We start from the raw sequence: 15,432 nt of genomic DNA, 5'->3' as shown, positions 1-15,432 counted from the left end.
ATTGGTATGTTAGGTCCAGTGAGCGGCATGGGAATTGGAAGTTGAGGATCAAGGTTATAGTTGATGTCAACAAGAATGTCACGAGCTCAGATAAGTAGGGAAGAATTCAGATGCTTAGAGTAAGCTAGTATTGTCCTTAGAGTCACCTGAGATTGATGTCCTGTGTAAGAGGCTTTGTGTACTAATTTGAAGTTTCTTGATTTGCTTTTCAGCATTAGTGTGACTGGTGGTATGGATGTGCAGACTTGTTACTTGGTGCGGATGGTCGTGGGAGTGTATCCCACAGGAAGATTGTATAAGTGTGACATGTAGTCACTTGATTGATTAAATATTGAAACCAAGTGTGGAGATTTGGTACTATCGCTAATGTGAGAGTTTAGGCCTGAAAGGCGCTGTATTCAGTTGGTTGTAAGTTGTAGAAGTTTGTTCCGGATTCGACGGCTATTCTTGTATGTCATGGGAAAAAGGTCATTGTGGATCCTTGAGAGGGTATTTGACCAAGCATGTTATGATCAGAATCGGTTTGGGGTCCGTTGATGGGTCCAGATGTGGATGTGTATTCTACACCAGCCTAGTGTGTTCATTAAGCATAGCATTCCTTATGGAGGAGTATTTGGGCATGGAATGTTAATTTTTTCGCCAGCTATTTCATGTATTACTCTATTGTGCCATGTGGGTCGTGAGTTTTCTTGATTAATTGTACAATATTTTGAGGTTAGTGGTGGTGTTATATGAGCAGGATGGCTCTCGAGATGAAGATCATATATCGCACCTTAGTTGTGCTCGGGTTTTATAGTGTATGACGCTACCTATCTCCTCAGGATTTGTATTATGCACTTGGCGTGCTTATGGTTGATATTCAGGCATTTCGTAAGGTATAAACATTTCTGGTTTGATGTGTATTTCCCCACTTATTACTATGTGCAGATCGGGTGGTACACCACCATGGAAATGTTGTTTGGATTGGGTTGCACGATGCAATGGGTATCATGATTGGATCGGGTTGCATGCCACAATGGTGTCATGTGTGGATCAGGTTGCATGCCGCAACAGTGTGATGTTGAGTACACTTCCCTGTACGTATTCTTATGTGTTTTGCTTCTCAGTTCCTGGGAAGGTTCATAACATATTTTTGGTTGTTTAAATTAGTTGCGTGAGTTGAGTAGTCTTTTACAAAGTTCGTTTTCCTTATGTACCATATTCGAGTTTGTGGATCGTTGGCACATGGTGGCATCATATGAGACCTTTGGTAGTGTTTGTGGTGGCTTATCGCCGGAACGACTTGTACTGGGTGAGACGAGATTTTTTCGACCTGGGATCAGTGCGATCAGATTTATATGAAGCATATTAGAGAGCAGATATCGTTATTTGTTTCATAATGTGGTAATGGTTCTTGTCAAGAAGATAAACCCAATGATTTGTTGACTCAGCAGTTGGTTATGAATTTCTGCACATGTTTTCCGTCGTGGCAGCATTTCAAGAGTTGGATCAGGACTTGTATGTGTCATGAAATGTATTATGGGCATCAGATTCGTGGAATTTCGGCTATTGTTATCGGAGGATGTTAGTTTGGTCATGTGAATTATGCGGTGCATGGTAAGAATTTAGTAAGCGTATACAATCATGTTTGGTGCAGTATGTAGTGATTAATACGATGTTCGTATGTTGGAAACATGTCTGGTGGAGAATTCTGGATGTTGGAATTTGACTCTAAGACTTACTTGACTAAATAAAGAGGAAGATCATCAGATTGGCTTGAGCTAGTGTGCTCAACTAGGTTGTGGTAGCACGGGTAGGCGCACGAGGTATTGACCAACAATTTCAGAAAACTCCAGAGAAGTTCTAATCAAGTTCGAGGACGAACGTATGTTTAAGTGAGAGAGAATGTAACGACTAGAAAGGTCGTTTTGAGCTCCAGCGCGCCGTTCGGCGGTTTGAATCCTTGAGTAGTTTCACTTCAGGTATTATGACTTGTGCGCGTGGTCGGAATTTGATTTCGTAAGTTCGGAGTTGATTTGGAAAGAAGATTCTAATTTTCGAAGCTTTAAGTTGGAAGAATTGACTAAAGTGTGATTTTTAAGTAAACGACCTCGAAATCGAGATTTGAATGTTCCAACAGGTTCGTATGGTGATTTTGGACTTGGTGTATGTACGGATCGGGTTTTGGATGACCCGGGAGAGTTTCAGCGCCTATTGTGGAAGTTGGCATTTTTGGAAAAATTTCATAAATTTGAGTTGAAGTGCATTTCAATGATATCAACGTCCGTTTGGGATTCCGAGTCTGGGAATAGCTCTGTATGATGATTCCGGTCTTAGGAGCGCGTCTAGAAGTGGATTTGGAGGTCCGTAGGTCATTTTGGGGTCATTTGGGCAAAAGTTGGAAATTTGGTTAATTTTAAGAAGTTTGACCGGGAGTGGACTTTTTGATATCGGGGTCGGATTTTGATTCTAGAAGTTGGAATAGGTCTGTAATGTCGAATGTGACTTGTGTGCGAAATTTGAGGTCAAACGGACGTGATTTGATAGGTTTCGGCATCGATTGTAGAAGTTTGAAGTGTCAAAGTTCATTAAGTTTGAATTGGAGGGTGATTCATGTTTTTAGCGTTGTTTGATTTGATTTAAAGGCTCGACTAAGTCCGTAATATGTTTTGGGACATGTTGGTATATTTTGTTGAGGTCCCGAGGCCTCGGGTGGATTCCGGATGGTTAACGGATCGAGTTTAGACTTGGAAGAAATGCTAAGGCAGCTGGTATCTGGAGTAACCACACCTGCGAGGTTTTGACTGCAGGTGCGGAGCCGCAGGAGCGGACGCGCAAATGCGCTTCATGGGGCGCATATGCGGGGATTGTTGGGCAGAGCTGGAGCCGCACCTGCGATGGAATTTCCGCTAGTGTGGCTGGTGTAACGCAGATCCCGAAAGTCGGGCTAGGCAGAATGTTTTTTAAAGCGGGGTTTGGGTTCATTTCTGCCATTTTTTATTTGGTTGGGCGATTTTTAGAGCTCTTGGAAGGGAGATTTTCATCATCTATGTCAAGGTAAGTGATTCCCACATATAATAAGTTAAATACTTAGATTATATATGGATTTAGACTTGAAAATTTGTAAAACTTCGGGATTTTGGTAGAAAACCTAGAAAATGGATATTTTTGGATTTTGACCACGAAAATGGACATGAAATTAGGAATAAATTATATATTTGAGTTCGTGGTGTCATGGGTAAAGCTTATCTTCGAAAATTTTCGGAATCCGGGAACGTGAGCGCGAGTGTGATTTTTATCGACTTTTCAAGCGGAGTTAGGAATTTGTTGTAAATTGAATTATAATGTGTATTAGAGTATATATTTATGGGTTTGCACATTTATTGACTAGTGTTGGAGCGTTTGGGCATCGGTTTGAATTGTTGGAAGGGCTTGGGAGCCGGTTATGGAATTTCGGAGCGAGGTAAGTCTCCTTTCTAACCTTGAAAGAGGAAATTTATCCTATAGGTGAATCAAATCATTAGGTGCTCCTATTTGTGGGGGCTACGTACGCAAGAGGTGATGAGAGTCCGTGCGTAGCTACTATTATGCTTATGTCCGGGTAGTCTAGGACCCATATCATATTGTACTTGTGATGTTGTGCCCTACATTTTAAATTAATTGTTTAAAACATTTAGAAACTCGATAAAGGAATTGTAAAAAGGTTAACCTTCTTTTACTTGACCGTTAAATGGGAATTCAAAATTTTTGGAATATTTGCCCCTTAATAAATCTTGAATTGGCTGTTTAATGTATTTCTTTTGTGGAGCGGGCCGAACGCCTCAGCAGGTTAAATAGATGCATCTATGGTTTGCGCCGTTCGACCCTCGGCAGTGCACAGTTTAAATATTTATGTTGGAGAGGGTCGTACGACCTCAGCATGATTTGCGCATGATATATTTTTGGAATTGATAATAATTGATATTGCTTTCATTGGCCTAAGATACAAAAAAATTTAAATGACGAAAATAAATTTCGAAATTTCTTATGAACAAAATAATTGTTTACTTATTTCATGATATTGAGCTTACAGCCGTTCTACGTAATCCATGCTTAATTATATCATTGTCATTTTATTTTTAGCCCATAATAAGTGTCAAAATCGACCTCTCGTCTCTACTTCTTCGAGGTTAGGCGGGATACTTGCTGGGTATGCATTGATTTACGTACTTATACTACATTTGCTGCACATTTTTGTGCATGTGCATATATGTCTAGTGGCTTTGTGGGCGCAAAGGCGCGGTTATTGCGGGGACTTAGGTGAGCTGCATTCGACATTACGAGTCCGCAGCTAGCAGAGTCACCTTCATAGTATTTATATTTCTCCTATCCAAATTTGTATTCCGGACAGATGTTGTATTTTAGTTTACATTCCTAGTCGAGGCTCATGCACTTGTGACACCTGGTTTTGGGGCAATTATGGGTTGAACTGCATTGAAATTATTGTAAAATATTATTATTCACACTGTAGATTCCATCTTTTACTGTTTAATTGAAGAAAAATATGAATTCTAAAATATTAAGATGAGAACCAAATTAAGTATTTATTTTTTGCTAGCCTAACAGCGGTGTCCGGTGCCATCATGAGTTTTAATAGATTTTGGGTCGTGACACGTGAGTTGTCTGTGCGGTTGTGATAGAGAAATCGGCACGAGGTGCCGTATAAATATGAAAATGGGCTGAGACCCGTATTTTTATGATTTGAAATGAGGTGTCACATGCTGAGTTTTATTCGAAAGATATTTATTTGAAGGTAGTATATTCGAAATAAATTTATTGGAAAGTATTATATCCTGAAGATTATTATTTGAAAAACATATAGGCGAAAGATTTATATTTGAAGGACTTGATTAATTTATTGTACTTATATTCATTATTTGTTGAGCAATATTTATGGTATTTTTGTTGACCTGTTGTGTATATTACTGGTTGATTATTGTTGCCATCATTGTTATTTGTTTCCTATTAATTTTGTATACTATATCGCACATGTTATTGGACTAGCGAGTGTCTTGACAGTACCTTGTCACTACTCCACTGAGGTTAGTCTTGATACTTACTGGGTACCGACTATGGTGTACTCATACTACACTTCTGCACATTTTTGTGCAGAGCCAGGTATTTGAGATATCGGACTCGGATAGAGTTAGAGTGTGATCGCAAGGATTCAAGATAGAGTTGTTTGGTCGTAGAAGTCCCTTGGAGTCTTTCCATTTTATTGTACTGTTAATTATTAATAAAACAGTGTTGAGTATTCGAACCTTTAGAGCACTTCATATATTCAGTTAGAGTTCGTGACTCAGTATTACCAGTCTTGGGAGGTTGTTTGTAATTATTTTCGCTGTTGGTTTTGACACATGTATTATAATTATATGTTTAAAAAGAAAACAAATTGGCTTGAATTGTAATTATAATCGGCTTACTTAGTCTTAGAGACTAAGTGCCATCACGACGCATGTGGTGAGATTTTGGGTTGTGACAAGTTGGTATTAGAGCTCTAGGTTCATAAGTTCTACGAGTCACGAACGAGTCTAGTAGAGTCTTGCGGATTGGTACGGAGACGTATGTACTTATCTTCGAGAGGCAACAGAACTGTTAGGAAATTTCCACTTCTATCATTCATGTCGTGCGGAATTTGTTGAAATTTGAATTTGAGCCTTTGTATCTTTATTCTCTCACAGATGGTGAGGACGCGTGCTACCGGGTCTGCTGAGTAGGCACCCGCACATTCTGATAGGGCCGCAAGAGTCCGGGGCCGAGGTAGAGGCCAAGGAAGGGCACGTGCCGCAACTAGAGCACTTGTTAGAGCAGCAGTTGAGGAGCCGCCAGTAGCTCCAGTTTGGGGACAAGTACCAGAAGCACTTGTTGTAACCCCCGGACTTCAGGAGACTTTAGCATAGTTCTTGAATATATTCGGTACGTTAACTCAGGCTGGATTTATCTCTATTGCACCAAATATTTCATAGACTGGGGGAGTAACTCAAACTCTTACCGCCCATATTCCATAGCAGCAAGTTAACATTGGTCAGGTTCCGGGTGTAGTACCAGTACAACCTGTTATTCCGGTTCAGCCTGAGGTCAGGCCAGAGGCATCAGAAGAAGAACATAAGAGACTAGAGAGATTAAAGAGGTATAGTCCACCTACTTTTAGTGGCATATCTACTGAGGATGCTTAGGGATTTCTAGAAAAGTGTCGCAGTATTCTCCACACCATGGGTATTGTGGAAGTGAGCAGAGTTGCCTTTACTACATTTCAGCTGTCAGGAGCAGCGTATCAATGTTGGCAAGTCTATGAAGAAGGTAGACCAGCCAATGCAATACCACCTATTTGGGCTCAGTTTACAGAGATATTTTTGAAAGAGTTTGTTCCCCAGACTCTCCGAGATGCGTGGCGCATAGAGTTTGAACGGTTGCGTCAGGGCATTATGACGGTGTCAGAATATGCTATCAGGTTCAGTGAGTTAGCCCGAAACACACCTATCTTGGTACATACAGCCAGAGAGTGGACTCGCAGATTCATTGAGGGGCTCGATTATGATCTTAAAATATGCATGGCTCTAGAGTTGCAAACTAATACCCCATTTCAGCAAGTAGTGGAGATTGCGTGGAGGATTGGGGGTATTCTAGGTGAGGAAAGGGAGTCTAAGGAGGACAAAAGGTCTCGAAGCTCTAGAGGGTTCAGTGGATTTTACTCATCAGCTATGACCCATTATGGCGGAGGCTCGAGCAGTCGGCCAGCTTAGTCCGCATATCAGATTACTCGGGGTGCTCCAGTATGTTCTTACAGTACACCAGCGACACGAAATTCTTACAGTGGTTATTCCAGCTATCCGGCACAGACTCAGCACGAGCAGTTGTGACCTTAGAGGGGTTATTATGAGTGTGGGGATACTAGGCACATCATGAGAGATTGTCCCAGACTTGGGAGGGGTGGATTCTATCAGAACACTCAGGCTACGGGCTCCAATGTAGTTACTACCCCACGTGCACAACCAGTTAGAGATGGAGGACATGCGGGTATAGGACGCGCTAGAGGGGGAGGCCCAACCCATTGATATATTTTCTATGGTGTGGCTGAGGCCACTACACCAGATGGTGTTGTTACAGGTATGATCCTGATTTGTTATAAAAGGAAATTTTTCCTTAATTCGATTCTGTTGTGAATATTGAGGTGAGTCCTCTTATTATGCTCCTCTTATGGGTGAGCTTCGAATTTTATGACCCACTTATATGTTTATCCTTGTTGGGAGATTCGATGATGATAGCCCGTGTCTATCATTTTTATTTTGTACACTATTGAGGACTATAAGTCCAAAAGTGACTTCCTATTACTCTCTACAGTGGGTTTTGATGTGATTTCAGAATAATTGAATTCAATTTTATGAATTATATGCCCTACCGGTATGGGGGTTCATTATGTGTTGTGAAAATTATTTATGGAATTTATTAAAAAGAAGAAAGAAAGGAAATGGAAAATTTCAGTTGGCACAATGTGCAAAATACTTGTGATTCGGAGTTGAGGACGAGATCCTCGCATTCTTTTATATGATGTGAAATATTTGAACTGGGCTACAAGCCGCGGTGGAAGTTATATAAGGGCGATGTCCTTGTGGTGAAAAACTTATGAGTTTAAATTCTCCCTTTGTGAAATTAAAATTGTACTATAGTATTAATAAGGAGTCATGCCTGCTAGGCTTTTTTGATAATTCTTTTATATGTTTCTGTGCATATTTAGCCATATTCGTGTTGTAAACATTGAGTGTTAGCCTATAAGGCGAGTGTCTAGGTGGTGTTAAATGCGACTCGTTAATTCGGATAAATAATTATGAGGTTTTCATGCTTCGCGTGTTGCTGTCAATGTTACGAAAAGTTGAAATGAGATTTTGGTTAATATGAGATTAATTGAGGATGTTGAAATTAAATTACGAACGGCTATTATGATCAGAGATGTGGTTATGGACATACGTATAATGTGTGCGTAGGCACGAGTTGCTATAGACGGGTGAAACTAATACCATGTGTTAATATGGAAAATAAGGCTTTTTGAAAATGTTTGGAGTGTAAAGAATTGGTTTTAAAGTGTATAAATGTGGATCAAAGAAGTAATCTAAACTGAGATGGTATTCTCGGACCCCTGTTAAATTTATGGTGACGTAGAATCACCTGTGAGTATATGTGCAGTAAATACATTCAGTAAATTAAGTCCTCAGAAAGATTCTTGGCACGTTCGAGGACGAACGTATGTTTAAGAGGGGGAGAATGTAACGACCCGACTTGTCGTTATAAGAATTAATGCCCCATTCTGTGACTTAAGGTCCTGATAAGCTTCGTAATATATATTATGACCCGTTTGTATGATCGAGTTTGGTTTCCAGAAGATTCGGACTTTAATTTAAAGAACAATTCTCATTTATTGAAGCTTAAATGGAAATAGTTGACCAGAGAGTTGACTTTTGAGCAAACGATCCCGGAACAGAATTTTGATGGTTTCAATAGCTTTGTATGGTGATTTTGGATATAGGCGTATGTACGGATTTGGATGTGGAAGTTCGTAGGTCAATTTGACGCATTTTGGTGAATGTTGGAAATATAAGATTTTTGGAAAGTTCGACCGAAGGTCAAATTTTTTATAACGAGGTCGGATTTCGATTCCGAAAATTGGAACAGCTCCATTACATCATTGATGACTCGCGTGTAAAATTTGAAGTCATTCCTGATTGTTTTAATACGTTTTGACGTAAATTATAGAATTTGAAGTCATTCCTGATCGATTCGAGGCGCAATTCGTAGTCTTGGAATTGTTTGATGTGGTTTGAGGCCTCGACTAAGTTCCTATCATGTTTTGGGACTTGTTGGTATGATTTGACGGGGTAGCGAGGGGCTTGGGTGTATTTTTGGATCATTTGTTGAGAGACTAGTAAAGGTCAGAAATTTGGAAATTTGACCATGGTCAATATCGAGTTAAGACAAACTTTTTTCAGTGTTTTGAGTGCGCGAGCAGGTCCGTATCATGTTATGATTGAAATGCATATATGGTTTGTGTTCGGGAGGTTTCGGATGAGTTTCGGGGTGGTTTCAGATCATTTTAGAAAAGTTTGAGTTTGCTGGTTTCTGGTGAGGTACTGTTCATTCGCAATTGCGAACAATTTATCGCAATTACGAACACTGTTCATTGAAGGTTACTGTTCATTCGTAATTTGCGATGATTTTTGGATTTTAGTGCAGTTCGCAATTGCGAACACTGTTCATGGGAGGTTACTGTTTATTCGCAAATGCGAAGTTTTTGTCCGCAAATGCGAATCTGGGCAGAAGATTAAAGATTAAAAATCTGTCATTTCTTCATTTTCAACTGAGATTTTTGGAGCTTGATTTTTGGGCGATTTTGAGGATTTCTTCACGACTTGGACTGGAATAAGTGTTCTATATCCGAAAGTGATTATATTTCATGAATCTATGGTTATATTCATCGTTTAATTCGAGTTTTAATGGAGGAAATTGGAATTTTTGTAAAATTGTTCAAAATCGAAAATTCAAGATTTGGAGGACGATTTGTTATTAGAATTCGATAAAATTGGTATGGTTAAACTCGTATCGGAATGGGTGTTCAGATTCCGTAAAAATTCTGTCGGATTTTGAGAGGCGAGCCCCGCGTTGACTTTGGTTGACTTTTTAGAATAAAATTTTAAGTCGACGTTTTATTATCCAAAATTATTTTCGATAAATTTTAATGAAGTTATACAATTAATTGTGATAGATTTGAGCTATTCGGAGGTCAATTCATGCAAAAAGGCAATTTTAGAATATCGACATAACTTCAAAAAGGTAAGTATCTTACCTAACCTTGAGTGGGGAAATTACCCCTTAGGCATCGAGTCTTATGTGCCATTTGAGAAATGTGAAAAGTCGTGTACGAGAGGTGACGAGTACGTACTCCAGCTTATATGTGCAAATTTTATTAGGTTAAAGTCTTAGGTATTACTGTGTAGTAAATTGAATAATTATTGGTATTTATTAAATCATCTATTTGCCATGCCTCAATCCTTGTTTGTTGAATTTATTTTTACATGACAATTTGATGTGATTGTTACTTGAATATTTATGTAAATTTTGTGAGTTTGTTGATTTGATATTTCCTGGAAATAATTATATTATGGATTCTTCCATCTGCAAATAATTAATGAACTAAGTTTAAACTGAGGCGTTAATATAATTATCAAGAATTTAGATTAATGAAGGCGTTGCCATATACTGAGTATTTTCTATCTCTATTGATTGTTTTTGAGATTTTATATATGTTGTGTGGAGCCTTGGGCTATTTTTGAGAAATTTATTGATTTTACTATATCATTGGAATTGGTTGTGGTTGTTGGGTAAATTGTGATAAGAATTGATTGTGTTGTGTTGTCGTGATAATATTTCGTGTAAATTATTGTGTGATTTAAGTTATTATTATGAGGATATAAGGGTGGCATTTCACCGTTGATATCATGTGGGTATAAGGGTGGCATTTCATCGTGGTTATGTATGTTGAGATATTGTCTGGGCGGAATGATAAGGGTGGTTATTATACGGAGCGATAAGGGTGGCTATTGATATTGTCAGGGCGGAGGGATAAGGGAGGCTATTATAGGAGTGATAAGGGTGGCTATAGGAGAGATAATGATAGTTATTGTCAGGGATGATATGTGATGATGTAGAATTATTGTGTTGGTAATTTTTTTGTGACGATGTGGGGTCATTGCGTTGGTAATTTTCATGTGATATTGTGATTTTTCTTGTGTTTATTTTTATATATTCTGCAATTTGTCTTGTTGTTGGTAAATTGATAATAGTCTGATCTATGTTGAAATTTGGAAGCATGTGGCTATTGCAAGACAGATTATGAAATGAAATGTGGACACGAGGTGCCGTGAGTAAATAATGATGATATTGGCACGTGGACTGTCCGTGCAATTGTGATATGAAATGTGGGTACGAGGTGCCGTGAGTAAATGATGATGATATTGGCACGTGAGTTGTCCGTGCGGCTATGATAGAGAAATTGGCACAAGGTGCCGTGTAAATATGAAAGTGGGCCGAGACCCATATTTTTATGATTTTGAAATGAGGTATCATATGGTGACTTTTATTTGAAAGATATTTATTTGAAGGAATTATATTTGAAAGAGATTTATTTTAAAGAATTTTATTCGAAAGATATTTATTTGAAGGGAGTATATTCGAAATATATTTATTGGAAAGATATTTATTTATTTATTATTTTTGTATATTATATTGCAGATATTATTAGACTAGTGAGTATCTTGACGGTACCTCGTCACTACTCCACTGAGGTTAGTCTTGATACTTACTCGGTACCGACTGTGGTGTATTCATACTACACTTATGCACATTTTAGTGCAGAGCCAGGTATTTGAGATACCGGAATCGGACAGAGTTAGAGTGTGATCACTAGGATTCAAGGTAGAGCTGCTTGGTCGTCACAGTCCCTTGGAGTCTTTCTATTTTATTGTACTGTTAATTATTAATAAAACAATATTAAGTATTCGATCCTTGAGATCACTTCATGTATTCAGTTAGAGTTCATGACTCAGTATTACCGGTCTTAGGAGGTTGTTTGTAATTATTTTCACTGTTGGTTTTGACACATGTATTATAATTATATGTTTAAAAAGAAAAAAATTTGGCTTGAATTGTAATTATAATCGGTTTACTTAGTTTTAGAGACTAAGTGTCATCACGGCGCCTGTAATGGAATTTTGGGTCGTGACAATTACCTATAACAAAAATTACTTACATGTACTTTTTGGTTGTTTGATGTTCTAAGAATTCTTGTTTGGATAATTCATAGTGTTTTTATCTAAGACAAAATACACTTATACGCATTACTTAACATAATTCTGAGTGTCGTCAACTTCTTTTTTCCATTATGCAACCTAGTATTTGCTAGTTGTACAAATCAATTAGACATTCACAACCATCGAAGAAAATTTGCGCATTTTTTCACGAGAAATTACTAAACGGTGTCATCCCTTCCTCGAAGATTTTCTGAACTAGCGACACAAGGAGAAATGTTTCTCCCTATGTTACAAATTTTTTGACGTTACTACAATTTGTAAGTCAAATTTTTTTTCCATTGATTCTGATTACATAAGAAGTTATTAAATAATTATAATTGTAATTATAAGAAAAAATGTGTTAATATATTTTATTTAATATCTTAACGTGTATTTATTCGAATAATATTCGAACTCACTCTGAAAATTAGATAATTTAGATTCTCGTGCTCCAACCACCACAATTCCTTTTGGATAGAAAGAATAATAAAATCTCGTAGAATTATTTCTACTCAAGATTTATTCAACATCCGGGAATATTATTACTCTATGTGTAGCTGTTGGTGTTGTCCTGATTTTCTTACCATATTTAGTTTCCTGTTTCTTGAAGGAAAGGACGACATTTTTATCATAATTGGGTTTTCCTCTTTGTAGAAGGAAATTATAATTTGGTGTTGTCCTGATTTTCTTCATATTTCAGAAAACCCTACATATTTTTTGTATTTCTCTTTGATATTCTTACTCACTTCTTTTTCCAAGATTTTATTACTCACCTTCTTTCTCTAAGATTTTACTAGTTCAAGTGTTCAACAATACTCTTAAGCTTCCAATCATTCTATACTTCTATTGCTTTGTAAAATCTTATCTAAGATCAACAATATCTTAGAAAGATTAGATAGGTTGACTATATTATCAATCGTGCAAGAATTATTAGAGAAATCGATTATAAAAAGAATTATTAACAACTTCATATCTCAAAAAGTTAGAAGAATAGATTTCAAATAAAAATATATCTTAAAACTTTCTTTTAAAAATTTAGGCCTCGTATCAAACTTTGGCTTTAGGCCTGTTCGTGCTTGAGCCGCCCCTCTGTACGGGTCGTGGAGTTGATTTTTTTTCCAGTTTTCCCTCTTAATCTATACCGTGGAGACAACGACAGGAAGTATTTCACGTATTCTACTGGCTATAAGTGCTAATTTTCTACGCACTCAAATTTTCATTTCCTTGTTCTCATTCTCAAAGTTAATGATGACTTGACCAAGCTAGCCGCCGGTAACTTTAATTTTCCACATTATTATCTAGGAAATACCAGTCCTTCAAAATCACTATATATTCCATTTTATTTTACAACTTTAACCATTTTGATCATATATGTATCTTGTCAATTAATACAAACATTTGTTTCACAATTGTCTAGCATCTTAGTAGTTGCCAACAATTATCAGACAAGCCGCGCTCCTTTATATTAAGGTGCTCTTTTATCCTACTAATAAATGGAGAATCAGTGGATGCCCTTTCTTGGTTCAACATGTTGTTACAACTCTATGAATGGATGGATCTCGGGATTAAAGACCGAGAATTCTAATTCTACAGCAAGAGAGCAACACGTATCCAACATAAAACACAGCCCTGTGGGAGTTGTTTCATCAGAAACTCATACTACCAATATTATATCATCGCTTAAGAAGAAGGGGGATAAGAAAATTAAGAAGCCCAGATTTGCTTTCCAAACAAGAAGCCAGGTTGATATTCTTGATGATGGCTATCGCTGGAGAAAATATGGACAAAAAGCTGTCAAGAACAACAACTACCCAAGGTAATTTCGTTTGTCCCAACACTACCTTATCCTTCTTAAAATGGAGTAGTATTGTTATGTCTCATCATATACTTAATTTATCTTTAGTTTTACTGTTATGAATGAAAAATTTAAACTGTGATTTAGTGCCCTTATTATTGCCATATATTTTCGATTTTCTTATTTTCTTGTTGTTGTTACTGTTTTTTTTCCATGACTTTTTCACTACCGTATTTCTTTTCAAAACTGTTGTGACTATGCTTTCCTTGAGCCAATCGAGGATCTATTGGAAACAGTACTCTTTTTACCTTCACAGGGTAGGAGTAAGATCTGCGTACACAATATCTTCCTCAGACCTCACTTGAGTGATTACATTGGGTTTGTTGTTGTTGTTATTATCGCGGTATATATATCACGCCAGTACTCAAAAACACATGAACATTCTTCGATCTTAAATAAGATGCTACTTATAGTCACCTTTTTAATTAAGTTAGAAATATTATATGAGATAGCAGTCATAGCCCGTATACATGTTTTAATTTCGAACAAAGGAACTAAACAGAAGAGATGAGGGAACAATAGTCTTTCTAGTTCTTTTATCATTTTTTTGGTGAGCTAGTCAGATTTTGATGGTTAATTATAATTAGAAGGGAAAATTTGATATTGATAAATATTAAGATCTTGCGGGTCTTAATAATTAGCACCAGGAACCCCCTCGACCCTCTTGAATCTAGACGACTGCTAGCTAGCTAATGACAGAATCTTGAGGAGTAATTATATAGTACCTTGCACTCATTTTATGTGTAATTAACACCTGATCAATAAAGAAGATTCTTTTTTCTCTTTTGAATAACGGCGGTGTCCATCAAAGCTTAAACAAATGAAAAGAAATCTCCTAGTTTGTTAGAATTTAAACTCAGATAGACAACAACGTTGGCAGCTCACATGCGTTAAGACAAAAAATTGAATCTTTGCATAGCCATGTTGGTAATTATACTAGAGGACAATTCGGAACCTATTTAAGTTAGTTTCCAGATGAGGTGGCGATATAATATAGTATGTTGATTCTTGTTAATTTGCAGAAGCTACTACAAATGTACACATCAAGGATGCAATGTGAAGAAGCAAGTACAACGCCTTTCCAAAGATGAAGGAGTTGTGGTGACAACTTACGAAGGCATGCACACTCATCCTATTGACAAGCCAACTGACAATTTTGAACAAATCCTCCATCAGATGCATATTATTCCTCCCCATTAATTAATTATTTCAATTTTATGCTTCCAAATAAATTAAAGGGGACGTATAAAATCTGTCGATGTAGCTAAAAACAAGAGATAAATGCTGCTTGAAGATCATTAGAGTTGTAAGTGCATCAAACAAATGTATAGTATTTACTATTGATTAAAACATATGAGTTCTGGAGATACAATTTTCCTACGTACTCGTTACTACACATTATTTCACGAATAATGCATGGTTGCTATGAAAAGATTCTGTTTTATTTTGATATTCACTTTTTGACTTTGGATTTTAGTTTGTACTTCATCTTACTCTCCTTCCTCTCATGGTTGCCAGTTGCCACTTGCATTTTTCTCTAACAATAGCAGCATACTTAATTAGAATGGAGGAGGCTGGTCGCCTTTGAGGATTTTCTTGAAAAACCAATGATATTTCATCATTGCCTTTGATGCATGGCGTCTCTCTTAGTTCCATTCTATTACGGTTGGACTCATATATGCCGTTTTATTTATGTGTTTATAACAATTATGCATGTCAAGT

General features: G+C 37.2%; 2 protein-coding genes across 2 annotated transcripts; both read left to right on the top strand.

The window, feature by feature from the left end:
* The first annotated feature begins 6,230 nt into the window (after window positions 1-6,230).
* LOC138905311 (uncharacterized) lies at window positions 6,231-6,761 on the top strand. The gene has a single exon (XM_070193824.1). The coding sequence runs from the start codon at window positions 6,231-6,233 to the stop codon at window positions 6,759-6,761; it is 531 nt and encodes a 176-aa protein (XP_070049925.1).
* A 6,449-nt stretch (window positions 6,762-13,210) lies between these two features.
* On the top strand, window positions 13,211-15,082 carry LOC104103392 (probable WRKY transcription factor 43). Its single transcript, XM_070195910.1, has 2 exons — window positions 13,211-13,671; window positions 14,733-15,082. Exons 1-2 carry the CDS (start codon window positions 13,349-13,351, stop codon window positions 14,908-14,910), a joined length of 501 nt encoding a protein of 166 aa, XP_070052011.1. The 5' UTR covers window positions 13,211-13,348; the 3' UTR covers window positions 14,911-15,082.
* Window positions 15,083-15,432: the final 350 nt, after the last annotated feature.

The sequence above is a fragment of the Nicotiana tomentosiformis genome, chromosome 2 (assembly GCF_000390325.3).
Source record: "Nicotiana tomentosiformis chromosome 2, ASM39032v3, whole genome shotgun sequence".
Taxonomy (NCBI): Eukaryota; Viridiplantae; Streptophyta; class Magnoliopsida; order Solanales; family Solanaceae; genus Nicotiana; species Nicotiana tomentosiformis.
Note: the sequence above shows the minus strand (reverse complement) of the source record. Positions and strands in the feature narration are given on the sequence as shown.